Source organism: Anas acuta, chromosome 31 (assembly GCF_963932015.1).
Source record: "Anas acuta chromosome 31, bAnaAcu1.1, whole genome shotgun sequence".
NCBI lineage: Eukaryota > Metazoa > Chordata > Aves > Anseriformes > Anatidae > Anas > Anas acuta.
Genome location: NC_089009.1, coordinates 1,220,118 through 1,234,254, shown reverse-complemented (window position 1 = coordinate 1,234,254; position 14,137 = coordinate 1,220,118). Strand labels below are relative to the sequence as shown.

At 56.8% G+C, this 14,137-nt stretch overlaps 2 protein-coding genes across 6 annotated transcripts; one reads left to right on the top strand and one right to left on the bottom strand.

Annotated features, from left to right (window-relative positions):
* Positions 1 to 3,150: 3,150 nt before the first annotated feature.
* LOC137846193 (zinc finger protein 665-like) lies at positions 3,151 to 7,911 on the top strand. 2 transcript variants are annotated; one of them, XM_068663949.1, is made up of 5 exons: positions 3,151 to 3,416; positions 3,781 to 3,897; positions 4,744 to 5,052; positions 5,212 to 5,310; positions 5,809 to 7,911. In XM_068663949.1, exons 3-5 carry the CDS (start codon positions 4,965 to 4,967, stop codon positions 7,773 to 7,775), a joined length of 2,154 nt encoding a protein of 717 aa, XP_068520050.1. In that variant the 5' UTR covers positions 3,151 to 3,416; positions 3,781 to 3,897; positions 4,744 to 4,964; the 3' UTR covers positions 7,776 to 7,911. The 2 variants fall into 2 exon arrangements, with proteins under 2 accessions (XP_068520050.1, XP_068520049.1); XM_068663948.1 differs by having other exon boundaries at positions 3,778 to 3,897.
* A 399-nt stretch (positions 7,912 to 8,310) lies between these two features.
* On the bottom strand, positions 8,311 to 13,930 carry LOC137846200 (zinc finger protein CKR1-like). 4 transcript variants are annotated; one of them, XM_068663965.1, is made up of 3 exons: positions 13,456 to 13,930; positions 10,783 to 10,893; positions 8,311 to 10,311 (listed from the first exon to the last, which is right to left on the bottom strand). In XM_068663965.1, exons 1-3 carry the CDS (start codon positions 13,844 to 13,846, stop codon positions 8,936 to 8,938), a joined length of 1,878 nt encoding a protein of 625 aa, XP_068520066.1. In that variant the 5' UTR covers positions 13,847 to 13,930; the 3' UTR covers positions 8,311 to 8,935. The 4 variants fall into 4 exon arrangements, with proteins under 4 accessions (XP_068520066.1, XP_068520064.1, XP_068520065.1 ...); XM_068663963.1 differs by lacking the exon at positions 13,456 to 13,930 and adding an exon at positions 11,545 to 11,700 and having other exon boundaries at positions 8,646 to 10,314; positions 10,783 to 10,939; XM_068663964.1 differs by lacking the exon at positions 13,456 to 13,930 and adding an exon at positions 11,545 to 11,690 and having other exon boundaries at positions 8,646 to 10,314; positions 10,783 to 10,958.
* Positions 13,931 to 14,137: the final 207 nt, after the last annotated feature.

The window sequence follows — 14,137 nt, the reverse complement described above, 5'->3', positions numbered from 1 at the left end:
CCCTATAGGGTGCTGGGGGGGGTGACTTAGTGCCTATAGGGGCTATAGGAGCCATGCATACCCCCCCCAAGCACCATAGGATCTATAGAATCCATGCAAACACACAGAACCTTAGTGCCTATAGGGGCTATAGGAGCCATGCACATCCCCCCCCCAGCACCTCAGTGTCTATAGGGTCTATAGGAGCCCTGCACATCCCCCCCCCCCGGCACTTTAATGTCTATAGGGTCTATAGAATCCATGCACATCCCCCTACCCAGCACCTTAGTGCCTATAGGGTCTATAGAAGCCCTGCACATCCCCCCCCCAGCACCTTAGTGCCTATAGGGTCTATAAAAGCCCTGCACATCCCCCTACCCAGCACCTTAGTGCCTATAGGGTCTATAGGAGCCATGCATATCCCCCCCAAGCACCTTAGTGCCTATAGGGTCTATAGGAGCCCTGCACATCCCTCCCAAGCACCTTAATGTCTATAGGGTCTATAGAATCCATGCACATCCCCCCCCCAGCACCTCAGTGTCTATAGGGTCTATAGAAGCCCTGCACATCCCCCCCACCCAGCACTTTAATGTCTATAGGGTCTATAGGAGCCCTGCACACCGCCCCCCCCCCCAGCACTTTAATGTCTATAGGGTCTATAAAAGCCCTACACATCCCCCTACCCAGCACCTTAGTGCCTATAGGGTCTATAGGAGCCCTGCACATCCCCCCCACCCAGCACCTCAGTGTCTATAGGGTCTATAGGAGCCCTGCACATCCCCCCCCCCCAGCACTTTAATGTCTATAGGGTCTATAAAAGCCCTGCACATCCCCCCCCCCAAGCACCTTAATGTCTATAGGGTCTACAGAATCCATGCACACACACAGCACCTTAATGTCTATAGGGTCTATAGAAGCCCTGCACACAAACACAGAGCACCCTATAGACACTAAGATGCTGGGGGGTGGGTGTGCATGGCTTCTTATCGGGTGCTGGGGGGATCCTATATGGTATGGGGGAAGGGGAATGCCTCTGTCCCTATAGGGTGCTGAGGGGGTGTGCCTTAGTGCCTATAGGATCTATAGGAGACGTGCACACACACACATCTTGGTGTTTATAGTGTTGCATAATGCTGCAACAATCCCAAAGCTCCACAATCCCAAAATGCTCCGTTCACTCCCTGAAAACACGCCTCAAATGCACGTTGATCCGCATCTTAACCCGCCCCTGCGAAACAGCTGCTATTAAGTCACGCATTAATAATCACAATCATCGTCTCCCTGTCTCAACTTCCAACTACAAAGTGACTTTTTTGGGCTGGATGCTGGCAATCTGCTATTTTTAAATTATTCTTAATGTTTGGGGTTCTTTGCCGACAGTGTCACCACAGGGCACGTGAGGCCGGAGCTGTCCCCCTCTTCTGCCGTCACATTCTTCCATTTTTCTTGATTTTTCCCCTCGGCTGGCACCACAGGAAGTGCCGGAGGGAAAGCACGTTTTTGGGGATGGAAAATTAAAGGAGGTTAATTGGCTCTGACGCCAGCGAGGTCCCGGTTTTGGGGTGCCTATGGCGCAGAAAAGCATCCCGGGGTATTGAGGTGGGTGCTTGAAACCTGCCCCAACCACCCCGGTGACATTTAATTTCAAACGCATCTTCTCAGATGTAATTAAGCCTTAATACCATAAGCCATTTGCATGTCCTGCCTTGGCTTTTTGTCATTTTTAAACCAGCTTTTATTTCTAACAAGAGGAGACACCATGTCCAGCGAGGAGCGGTTGGAGCCACGCTGGGTCACAGGTGTCCTGTTTCACCTCAAAAATAAGCATTTTAGGGAAATTTGACACTGGGTTTGCACTCCTGTCACCCAGCAGCCAGGTTTCCTGTGCAAATTATTAAAAATTTCAAAGTAGAAGTTGGAGAAGCATGAGACAGATGGAGGATTTAATACCAGGATTTCCCTGCCTTTCTTTACATTTTCCTCACTGTCTCTGGTGAAATTTGCTCTGAGGAGGAAGTAGGTGTGGGAGAGGCTACTTGCTGGCGGTGGTTTGGACGGGGTGGGCTAGAATTTGGGGTGAAAAACTGCAAATTTGGGGCCTGCGTGCTGGGATCTCCTCAGGGAGGAGGTGCCCGCTTCCAAAATGGCGGCGCCGTGCCCGCTTCCAAAATGGCGGCCGCGTGCCCTCCTTCAAAATGGCCGCCTTGCCCTCAGGCAGGGCAAGAGGAGAAGATGGCTGCGCCCCCCGCCCCCCTCACTAAAGGGCCGTCGGGGCGAGTAGGGCGAGATGGCTGCTTCCTCCCTTTTTGTTTGAGGAAAGCCTTGCTCAAGATGGCCAACCTGGGGCGGGGGAATGAGACCTTGGTGTTCATCTTGGGTGAGGGCAGCCATTGCCACGGTGATGGGTCCTTTGAGGATGCACCCCCCAAAACAAACAAACAAAAAAACAAACAAAACCACACGTATAGGGCCATTTTGCAGCTTCTGTGAGCCCCTAAATACTCACAAAGCTCTTAAACACATCAGAACTGTGCTCCTTGCCAGCAGGACATGCATGCAGCTGTCCCCATTGACAGATCCCCCCCTTTCTCTGCAGAAACAGCCCTTGGAAAGAATTGGGACAGCTGCTGCCCCGTTCCCTCACTCCAGACTTGCTCAAATGTCCCACAATACCTCCCCCCATTTCCAAATTTAGGATATTTGCCCTCAAAGTGGTCCCTAACAGATTTATCATCCATAAATTCAGGGGGTCCTGCTTTGAGCTGGCAGAGGCCTGCAGTGAGGAGCTCCGCTGTGAACCACAGCCATCCACGAGGAAATGTCACTGTGGGACCCCAAAATTGTCATATTTTCTATAATTTTGGGAAGAACACCTCAATGTTTCTCCTCAAACCATGCTGGCCACATTGTGGGGGTGAAAGTTGCTGCCAGCCAAAGAACTGCTCTGATTTTGCTGGTGACATTGTGCTTCCAGATGTGTTGTTATTTTGGGGAGGTTTTGCAAGGGAAACCGTGTATCCACGTGATTTTTTTATTATTATTTATTTTGCTCTTTTTTTTTTTTTATTTTCTCCCAAAGGATTTTTTAAAATTTCTATTTCCGCCCGTGCCATAGATACAGCCACCAGAGGGCCCTGGCAATTGTGCAGAGCTCTTTACCCTTCTCTCTCTCTCTCTTTTTTTTTTTTAATTCCTTCCTTCCTTCCTTCCCCCTTTTTTTTTTTTAACTCTCTTATTGCCCAGGATATCAGAGGGGCTGGGCTTGCGGCCACCGCTCCCTGTGGCCCTTGCACCCCAGGGAGGGACACCCAGCCCCCTGCCCCTCTGTGCTGTGTTTTGGGGGGAGAAGAGGGATTTTTTTTCAAGGCAGGGTGGGGGGCAGAGAGTGGGGCACCTCCAGGTTTTGTCGCCAGCACCTCCCGAGCCGGAGACCACAGGTAACGGGGAGGCTTGGTCTTTGGATGCGGATAGGGAGCGTAAAATGGCTCCTTTTCCATCCCCCTTTCCTTCTCCCCTCCGTCCTTCCTTTCTTCTCCCCTCCCAGCCCATCCACCTCGCCACCCGCACACTCAACTCAGCCCGCCAGATGCTCTCCATCCTTGTTAAAAAAAAAAAAAAAGAAAAAAAAAGAAAAAAAAAAAGCTCTTCCCATTGTCTTTCTGGAGGTGCTGGCGTCCCTCCGTCCTTCCCCCTTGTTTTGTTAGCACGGGGTGGGATTCATTTCGTGTCTCGTTCGGGTGCCTTTGAGTGCTGAAAGTGCTGACCCCCCCATCCCCTTTTGTTTTATTTTTTTTTTAGCAGGATGGAAAAACCACCCGGGAAAATAAAATGAAGCAGGATGAGCTGCCAGGGAAAAAAAAAAAATGTAGGAGGGATCCGCGGTGTGCGCCTGAAATCGCCCTTTTATTCCTGACATCAGTAAGTCGGGTACAGCCTGCCCCAAACCTTTCTTTCTGTCCCCCCGTCAGTCCTCCCTTCTCCATCCTCTGCTGGAAAATAGAAATAAAGCGGGATCCGAAATGCTCCTCGCAGAGGAGGATGAGCAAAAGGAGGGAGGAGTGGGAGCAATTTGGTTTTTTAAATGATTTTGCAGCAGAGAGCGCCAAACCTGGTTCCTCTACTTGGGAAAAGTCACATTTTCCCCCCAGAATTGTTAGAAATGGTGCTGAGTACCCAAAATTTGTGGCTCCTCAGGGCATGGTAGAGAAATATCTGTAATTCATCCTTTTTGCAGGGGTGGGGAGCAATTGCTGTGTGTTTTGGGGGGGCAAAAATGAAAAGTTTGGGACAGGAATCTTGATGAAGGTGAAGGGACCTGAGGAGGAGCACTCAGGATTTCAGGATTTGGTACAATAGGAATTAGCTTTGATATGATTTAAGTGAAAAATCACCCAAAAGCTGCTGTGAAAGTGTTTGCACTGGAAAGTGTGCACGGAGCATGGCTTGGACCTGTTCCACCTACTAGAAAGCAAACTCTTGCATCCAGTAATTCAGCCACTCAGATTTAAGTGCTTCTAACCTAATTGTCTGCAATCCTTGGAAAAATACCTGCATCTATATTAAAAATAAAAAAATAAAAAAAAAAAGTATTTGGCTGAGTTATTGAGCGTAGAGTCTGCTCGTGCAGTAAAAAAAATGAATTTCTGGTGATAAGTGATGCTATCCGTGATGTATCGGTTTGTTTTAGGGTGAGGGTGTTGTCTGCAGGTTACTGAAATATGGAATATTAATGAAATATGGGGTTTATTATTTTTTTTTTTTGAGAATTATGCTGGAAGATTTGGGAAAATAAGCGGTGGATTAAGGGATAGAGGCTTATCAGCCCCCAGTTTTGTGATGCGGTGAGGGCTCAGCCTTTCTATCAACCAGCAGAGAATCCACAGGTTAATAAAACGGGGGGTTTTGCATGAAAATCCTTGGGGTTGGGTTGTTGCTGATGGGGGTGTCACGTCCTTATTGTAGGGTGGGGGCTCGCGAGGCCGGCCATGGAGCCCTACGTGCTGCTGGACCCGCGACAGCGAGCGCTGTATCGCGACGTGATGCAGGAGAGCTACGAGACGCTGATGGCGCTGGGTGAGGAGACCCCAAAATAATGGAGAAAATTCGGGGATGGGCCAAATATCCGAATATGGGGACAGGATTTGGGTCACTGGACCCTCTCATCTTCATGCAAGGGGCTGGGGGGCTCCTGAGGAGGGCTGCTGATCCATGTTTCTCCTTTTTTTTTTCCAGAATTCCCCGTTTCTAAGCCCGACCTGCTGTCCCGCCTGGCCCATGAGGATGAACCAACAGCCCTGGATCTCCACGTCCCCAAGGACGCCCCGGCTGGAGGTGAGCCCCCGCATTGCGCCGTGGTCGTGGCACAAAAAAAAATGGGGTTGACTCCTGCTGGTGGCTTTCCCCCACCTGTGGACACCTCCCCGAAATTGAAAAAGATGCTGGGATGGCCAGAGTGCAATGCCAGGGGGATGTCCTGGCCGAAATGGAAATGCCAAAGCCCCTCTGCAGTCAGCTGAGGGGAATTTTGGGGTGGCCCAGAGAGAAATGGGGATGCGGTGGAGGTGATGGTGATTTAATTACTGCGTTTGTGCTGGTGGCAGGGGGGTGGGATGGGGATCGGCTCCCATGGGGATCCTTCCCCTAGAGGTGAAGCTGGAGGAAAACGTGAAATAAAACGTGAAATAAACGTGAAATTTCACATTTTCCTGGAGGAAAACGTGAAATAAAACGAGGAGGAATCCCCCCCTGCCCTCCGTTTCATCTCCCCAGCCCCGGCAGAGACAAAATCTGCCTGGGTCGCGTCTCTTTTTTTTTCCCTGTGCCCCACAGAGGACGGAGCACGAGCGGAGCAGGAACCCCCCCGAGAAGAAACTGCCGAGAAAGAGCCCGAAGCCTCAAAACCCACGGGCGAGGAGCATCCCTCGAGCCCCGCCGAGGTGAAGGCGGGCAGGAGCGGGGAAGCCCCGCCGCAGCGAGCCCCCCAGCCCGGCACCACGTGCGGCGAGTGCGGCAAGAGCTTCAGCCACAAATCGGCCCTGGTGAAACACCAAAAAATCCACAGCGGCGACCGGCCCCACGAGTGCCCCGACTGCGGCAAGGGCTTCATCCAACGCTCCGACCTCACCATCCACCAGCGGGTCCACACGGGCGAGCGGCCCTACGCCTGCCCCGATTGCGGCCGCCGCTTCAGCGTCAGCTCCTCGCTCCTCACCCACCAGCGCACCCACGCTCCCGGCGGCCAAAAACCCAACCGCTGCCCCCAGTGCGGCCGCAGCTTCGCCGACCCGGGGGCTCTCGACCGGCACCAGAAGAGCCACTTGGGGGGGAAACCCTACGAGTGCGGGGTGTGCGGCAAAGCCTTCGCCTGGAGCTCCCACCTCGAGCGCCACCGGCGCATCCACACTGGGGAGAAGCCCTTCCAGTGCGCCCAGTGCGGGCGAGCCTTCGCTTGGAGCTCCCACCTCGACCGCCACATGCGCACCCACGCCGCCGCCGCCTCCGAGGAGGAGGAGGAGGAGGGTGAGGAAGAGGAGGAGGAGGAACCCCCGCCGCCGCCCCCCCAGAAATGCGCCGACTGCGGCAAGCGCCTCAACCACCAGACGGACCCGCAGCGCTTCAAGCACAAGGGCACCCAGACATCACCGGTGGGGGACGACCCCCTCAGCAGCCCCCCGCGGCCCTACCGCTGCGAGCAGTGCGGCAAAAGCTTCGGCCACAGCTCCAACCTCCTCAAACACCAGCGCGTCCACACGGGCGAGCGGCCCTACCCCTGCCCCGATTGCCAACGCTGCTTCCGTTGGGGCTCTGCCCTGGCCAAACACCGGCGCACCCACGCCCGGCAGCAACCCGTTGCCAAAAGATGCACCGAGGAAAGCGGCACCGGGGGAAAACCCTACCCGTGCGGGGCTTGCGGGAAGAGTTTCGGCTGGGTCTCGCACCTGGAGCGCCACCGGCGCATCCACACCGGGGAGAAACCCTTCCGCTGCGGGGAATGCGGGCGAGCTTTCGCCGTCAGCTCCCACCTGGAGCGGCACCGGCGGGTGCACACGGGCGAGCGGCCCTACCGCTGCGGCGACTGCGGCAAGAGCTTCGCCGTCAGCTCCACTTTGCTTGCCCACCGCCGCACCCACGTCGCCCAAGCGGGCCGGCCCCACGCTTGTCCCGAGTGCGGCAAAGGGTTTAGCACCCCGCTGAGCTTGGAGAGGCACCGGCGGCTCCACCGCGGCGAAAAACCCTACCAGTGCGGCGTCTGCGGCAAGGGTTTCGCCTGGAGCTCCCACTTCGACCGGCACCGGCTCACCCACACCGGTGAGAAGCCTTTTTCCTGCGCCCACTGCGGCAAACGCTTCGGCCGCAGCTCGCACCGCAACCGGCACCAGCGGGCTCACGGCATGGGGGGGGGGCCCGAAAAGCGCCACGGCTGCCCCCAGTGCGGCAAAACCTTCGGCCTCGCCGCCGCCCTGGCGGCTCACCAACGACTGCACGTCGCCGCCGCCGGCAGCGGGCTCTCCTTGCTGCCGCCCTCCTGGTGGGATGGAGAGAAGCCGGGGGGCACGCCGACGCCCCCCGAGCTCTGGGCGGAGGAGACCGGCTCCGTTTTCCAGCAGCACCCAGTGCCTTCCTCCTCCTCATCCTCCTCGTCCTCCTCTTTCTCCTCCACGGCCCCTAAAGGCTGGGCTGCCAAAGCTCTCGTGCCCCCCAGCGTGGCGTGGAGACCCGGGGAGGGGGACGCCCTACAAAGCGATGCCGCGGCCCCCCAAGAGCCTTGGGCGTCCCTGCCGCCCCCCAGCTCCTGAGATGGGGGCAGAATTTGGGGTTGGGGGTGGGGGACAGAGCCACCCCCTGCTTTTTGGGATGCTCCGGAGCTGGGGTGGGGTCCCCCATCCTCTGGAAGGGGGTGTAAAGGGGATGTTTGGGAGCTGGGGAGGGGGTCCAGGACACCCTGGTGTGTTTATGGGGGGGTTAGGATGGAACTGAGGGGGGTGAAGTGGGGAGAGGGGGCACACGGAGGGAGAATGGGGTGAGGGGTGGATTTGGGGAGGGCTGGCTGATCACCCTATAGCCCTCTCCATCCTCTGTTTTGGGCGGGTTTGGGTGCACGGGAGGGGATCAGCAGCAAAAATAAACAGGGTTCACTGCGGGGATCCCCTGCCACAGGGGGATTTTGGGGAGAAACGGCTCGGGAAAGAGAAAAAGGGACCGGCCCCAACTGCCCCAAATATGCTTGGTCACACCGGAGCCAATTTGGGATGCGCCGGGGGGCTCGGGCAGGGATGGAGAGGCTGGCTTAGCAGGTAATAAAATAAAGAGTAGTTCACCAAAAAACCCCTCTCCGTGTGTCTCGATGTCTTTTGTCCCCGGACCACGATTTCCCCAGCAAGCCCAGCTCCTAACTGGGGGATTTTTCCCAGTAGGATCCAACCCCAACCACATCCCGCGGGGTCCACGTGCTTTAAAACCCCTCCACTCATTTCCCACTGGGGGCAGCGATGGGATTTGGGGTTGTGGTGCAAGGAGAGCCAGGCACAGCTGGCTGTAGGGCATGGGATTTACATTTTTCCCCTCTTTCCCCCAAAAAAATCTCCCTCCCCGCTTACTGCACCCTCAAGGTCTGGTTTATCCCCACGGTGTCCCCGTCTCCAGCCCCAAAAAGCAGACCCGAGATGGAGCAGGCACAAATAACCACGTATTTTGGCACAAGGACAGCCCCAGCAACCCACATCGACCCTTCCCAATGCAAAAGGGCACCGTGTGTCCCCTGGGAAGGGGCTTCGTGTCCCCAAAAATGTCCCTTTTTTGAGTCCCCAGCACCAAGGGTGCACACAACGTTCCCCCATTGCTTCTAGGAGACATCAGGAAGGAAAAATCCAGATGGAAGAGGGTGGCAGGGCTGCTCCAAAGTGTCCCTTGCTGTCCTTTGCCTCGTCCCCATCCCAAAGTTTTCTTTCGGGGTCCTTCATTGCTCCTCTCCGCTGCAGTCCCCGGGCGGATTCGCCAACCCCACGGCGCAACGGGGCGCAGCGAGGGGCTTTCCCCCCGCCGGCTGGGTCCTTGAGGAATGGGAAAAATCCACTTTGGGGAGGTGGCTGCGGCGGTGCTTGGTGAGGTGGGAGCTCTGGCTGAAGGCTTCGCCGCACTCGGGGCACTCGTAGGGTTTTTCCCCGGTGTGGACGCGGCGGTGGCGCTCCAGGTGGGACGCCCAGGCGAAACCCTTGCCGCACTCCCCGCACGTGTAGCTCTTCTGCGCCGCGTGGCCCCGCTGGTGGGCGAGGAAAGGGGGGGCCTCCCCGAAACGCTTCCCGCACTCCCCACATTTATAGGGCCGGTCGGGGGAGTGGGTTTTGCGGTGCTGGAGGAGGTGGGCTTTTTGGGCGAAGCGCTCGCCGCAGCTGCCGCAGGGGAAGGGGCGCTCGCCCGTGTGCACCCGCCGGTGCCTCTCCAAGTGGGATGCCCAAACGAAACCCTTCCCGCAGTCGCCGCAGCGGTGGGCGCGCTCTCGCCGGTGACCCCGTTGGTGCCGGGCCAGGGCCGGCCCCGCACGGAAAAGCTTGCCGCAATCCCCGCAGCGCAAAGCTTTTTTCCCCAAATGGGTGCGGCGGTGGCGGGCCAGGTCGGAGCTCTGGCCAAAAGTCTTGCCGCACGCCGGGCACCGGTGGGGCCGCTCGCCCGTGTGGCTACGGCGATGCTTGGCCAAGTGGGAACCTTGGGTGAAAGCTTCGCCGCATTCGGGGCACCCAAAGGGTTTTTCCCCGGTGTGGACGCGGCGGTGGCGGGCTAGGTGGGAAGCCCAAACGAAGCCTTTGCCGCAGTCGCCGCATTTGTGGGGTTTTTCGGCCGCGTGGCCCCGGCCGTGCGCCGCCAGCTCGGCCGCCCCGGCGAAACGCTTGCCGCACTCGCCGCATTTATGGGGCCGGTCGCTGGCGTGGGTGCGGCGGTGCTGGAGGAGGTGGGAGCTTTGGCTGTAGGTCTCGCCGCATTCGGGGCAGCCGAAAGGCCGCTCGCCCGTGTGCACCCGCCGGTGCCTCTCCAAGTGCGAAGCCCACGGGAAGCTTTTCCCGCAGTCGGCGCAGCCGTAGGGTCGCTCCCGCGCCGAGCCCTTGCCGCTCGCAGCCCCCCGGAGGGGTTTGGCGCAGTCTAATTTGGGGGCCGGGGTGGTTTTGGGGAGTTTGGCGAGGCCGTGGGGCACGGCTTTGTCGGGCCGTTTGGTTTTCCTCCGGTTGGAGCCCAAAGTTTTGGCCCTCTCCGGGCTGCGGGACGGGCGCGCTTCGAGCTCCTCGGGGATCTGCTCGGCGGCGCCTTCCTCCGCGGCTTTTTCGCTCACCAGCCCCTGAGCTGCTGAGGAGATTGGGGAGAAAAAAGGAAAAAAAAAAAAAAAAAAGGGAGAGCGTGGCTTCAACTGGAGCAAGGGGGGGCATTTAAATAAATGGAGCAGGTTTCCCCTATAAATTTGGTGTCCCGAAGGGGAAAAAGAGAGGAGGAAGGAACTGGGGACATGGATACGCATGAGTACCCCACGAGCTCTTTTCCAATTAATTAATATGCAGAAACCCATAATTTTTTTCCAATTAATTAACATGCAGAAACCCATATTTTTTTCTTTTAAAAGAGGAAAATATTAAGGAAAACACCGGGGTTTTGGGGAACCCCCCCTTGAAACCCTCCTGGATTCCTCCCTCCCCGTTCCCGTCCCGCTTCCTTGCCTTTTGGGGAAGGGGGAAATAAAACTAGGGCGGGGTGAAAAGGGATTGGGGCGCTCGAGGAGAAAAAGAGGGGATCGGGATGGGGGTGGGGGGGGTGTTTTACCAAGGGACATCAGCGTTTCGTAGCTCTCCTGCATCACGTCCCGGTACAGCGCCTTCTGTCGCGGGTCCAGCATCACCCAGGGCTCCATGGCACGGGGGGGGGACACGGGAACAAAGATTTGTGCCGCCCCTCCTCGCTCACAGCCCCTTAAAACCTCCTGCGGGGAAGAGAAATCCCTAAAACGGGGGGAAATCCCCCCAGAAACGCTTCTCATTTGGGGTTCTGATGCTTTTCCCGGGCTGAATTTGGGGTTTTCTCTCTCCCTCTCGCAGCGCACGCAGGGTGCCCCCCCCCCGCACAGGATTAACCCCCCCCCCAGGGGAAAAGGAGGGTCCCCACTGCCTCGCCAGGGATTTGGGGGAAGAAATGATGAAATTGGAGCTTCTGCAGACGACTGCAAAGGGGGCAAAGGAGGTTTGGGGGGCAGAGTTCTCCCCATAATAATCCCGTGTCCCTCCCCATAATAAAACTTCGCCCTCGAAATCTTTCCCCCTAAAAATATTCCCCCCCTCCCCCCCCCACCCCATTTTTCCACCAAACCACATCCCACACCCTCTGCCTTCCTCCCCCCACCATCCCAGTTCCCCCAGTCCCCATCCCACTGGGAATCGGCCCTCCCGGACTGACAGCACCCTAGGGGGGGGGTGTCCAGATCCCATTAACTCCCCCCCCCATCCTCTCTCCCCCAAAAATTCCGCTCCCCCCAGCGAACACCCCTGAGGGCCACGTCCTGCAACCTCCGACCCCTTTCCACCCCGTTACCTGCGAGCTCTGCCCTTCACCGGGGGGAAACTTCCCCCCCCCTACACCGCCACCCCAGTGCTTTTTAGGGTGTTTTTGGGGTGCGCGGACCCCCCCGACAGCGGGGCACAATGGAGGCGATGCCGGGCATGGCTTTGCTCCGGAAGCCCAAGCCGGTATCCGGCAGAAAGGAGACGCCAAGAAAAAGCTCAGATCTTACCCAGAGCCCTCTAGAGGTAACCCAAACCCGGCTCCCCCCCCCCCCCATACACATCCCACTGTCCCCAAATACCCGGGGGGGGTCACACACAGGGCCTGCTCCGTCCCCTCCTTTCCCCAAATATCTCCGATGCGTTTTTTGGGGGACCCCCGGCTCCTCAGCCCAGCCAAAATCCCAGCTCCTGGGTCCTTGAGGGTTTTTTTTGGGGGGGGGTTTGCAAGTTTGGGGTGCAGCGGGGGAATGGGGTGAGATGGGACAGGAGGGACACGGGGGGGGGGGTGTTGCACTGCTGGTGTTGCTGGGGGTAAGAAATTGGGGTTTTCGCCTAGAAATGGGGACCCAAATTGGGGGAGGGGTGATAAAATTGTTAAGGGATGGGATTTAGGAAAGGAAAAGCTGCTTCCCCCCCCCCCCTCCCCCATCATCTTTTGGGGTCTGTAAGAGGAAGGATAAAATGGGGAAGGGGTTCAGGGTGAACTGGGGTGGACTGGGGGGGCAACTGGGATTTTAAAGGGTATAGGGGGGTACAGTTTAGCTATGGGGTGCCAGCATATGGGACACGTCCCACGTATTGAGGGGGGGCACCACAGGTCCCATTGTGTGCCATATGGCCCAGGACACCCCAAAAAAGGGGGAAGCACCCCCAAAAATTGGCTTATGGGGGGGGAATGGGGGTGAGATACGGAGCCGGGTGGCATCCCAGGGATTATGGGGACACCGATCCCATTGTCACCCCGAGGAGATCGGGGCTCGGGGGGGACACTAGACCCCCTATTTTCATCAGTTGCTTGGTAAAAACAACTTGTTTCCCCCCCAAAAATATATTTAAATTATTATTTTTTAATTATTCTTATTTTTTGGCAATTTAACCCCTCCCTGGGTGGGAAAGCAGCGATTTTCCTTTTAATTTCCTTCACCCAGGGCTTGGGGCTGGGGGATGATCCTAAATCCTGCCCCCCCCAAACGCACAGGCATTTAACCCCTTCCTCCCCAGGGCTGGTTGCTGCAACCTCCTCCCTCTTCCCCCCTCCCCATCCCTTCTCAGCAGTGGATGGATGATCCCAAAAGGGGTCCAAGCCCTGGTTTTGGGGAGTTTCACATTTAGGGTCTTTGGGATTTGTCTGGGGAATGTGTTTAAGGGGCTCCAGACACTGGCTTTGGCTCTACCCCCATCCCAGCTCCTAAAACCTCTGCAGAATCACACCAAACCCAGAAGCCCAGCCCTAAATAAAGAGAATCGGGGGCAGAAAACATCATTTATCTCCCCAAATCACTAAATAATAAATATAATTTCAGGATGTCGGGAGCAATCACCCTGCTTCCAGATGTCCCCAGTGGGGCTTCCAGCCCCTGACCAGACATTTGCTGCGGTCTCAGCTCCCACCAGAGCCTTTTTGGGTTATTTTTTGGCCTCCCACCAGCATCACAGTGGGCAGCTACACATCACCCTACATTTCCAGGATGCTGGAGATGCTCCCATTTGGGAACCAACCCCAAATACCCCACGTTGGCATCACGGGGCGCTAGGCCCGGTGGCCATCCCTACAGGAACCAAGAAGGCGAGAAAGGCTCTGAGTTCATTTTTATTGTTATTTTTCTTTCTCCTTCACTTTTTTTCTTCTTCTTCTTTCCCCCGGGGCTTAAAATGAGGGAGAAGAGGCAAAACGTGGTGGCGAGAGGCATCCCTCACTGCGTGCTGCGGGGCACGAGGGAGGGAAACCTCCCCCCTCTTCGCCTCACCACCTTCTCGGCGGCGGCCCTCAGCTCCGTGGTGCCGATGAAGGACCCTCGGCGCTGCTTCCTCCAACGATCTGCCTCGCTCACCAGCCCCTCGCTGAAGTTGTCCATGAAGGATTTCATCAACTTCTTCGCCCTGACCGACATGCGCCCGGCTACCGGTGGCACGAGGCCTGCAGGCCCGGAGAGCCACCTCCAGTTGGATTTCTTCTTCAACTGGGAATTGAGTCCCTTTGGGACTGGTTTCCAGCTCCCCGACCTTCTCTGCTTAATGGGAGGCTTCGTCTGATGGGCTTTCTGCTTCCTCCTCCTCCTCCTCCTCCTCTTTTTTGGGGGCTGCCCTCGTTGCTTGGTGGCTGCGGCCATGGGGTGTCCTTCGGCCTTGGTGGTCCTGGCTGCGGGGGGGGGGGGGGGGTCCCGGAGCTTTTTTAGGGGTGGGTACAGGCAAATGAGGGCTCGACACCACAGTTGGCTGGGCGAGACAGGGCTTCTGTGACATGATGCATAATTTGCATAAAGATCTGAGCCAGAAAAACCCACAATTCGGGCAAAGAAAATGCAGAAATACATAAAAACACACAGATATATGTAAAATACATATAGTACATATGCATTTAAATGGCTTAATCTCAAGAAAAGCCCCAAATACTTCCCCTC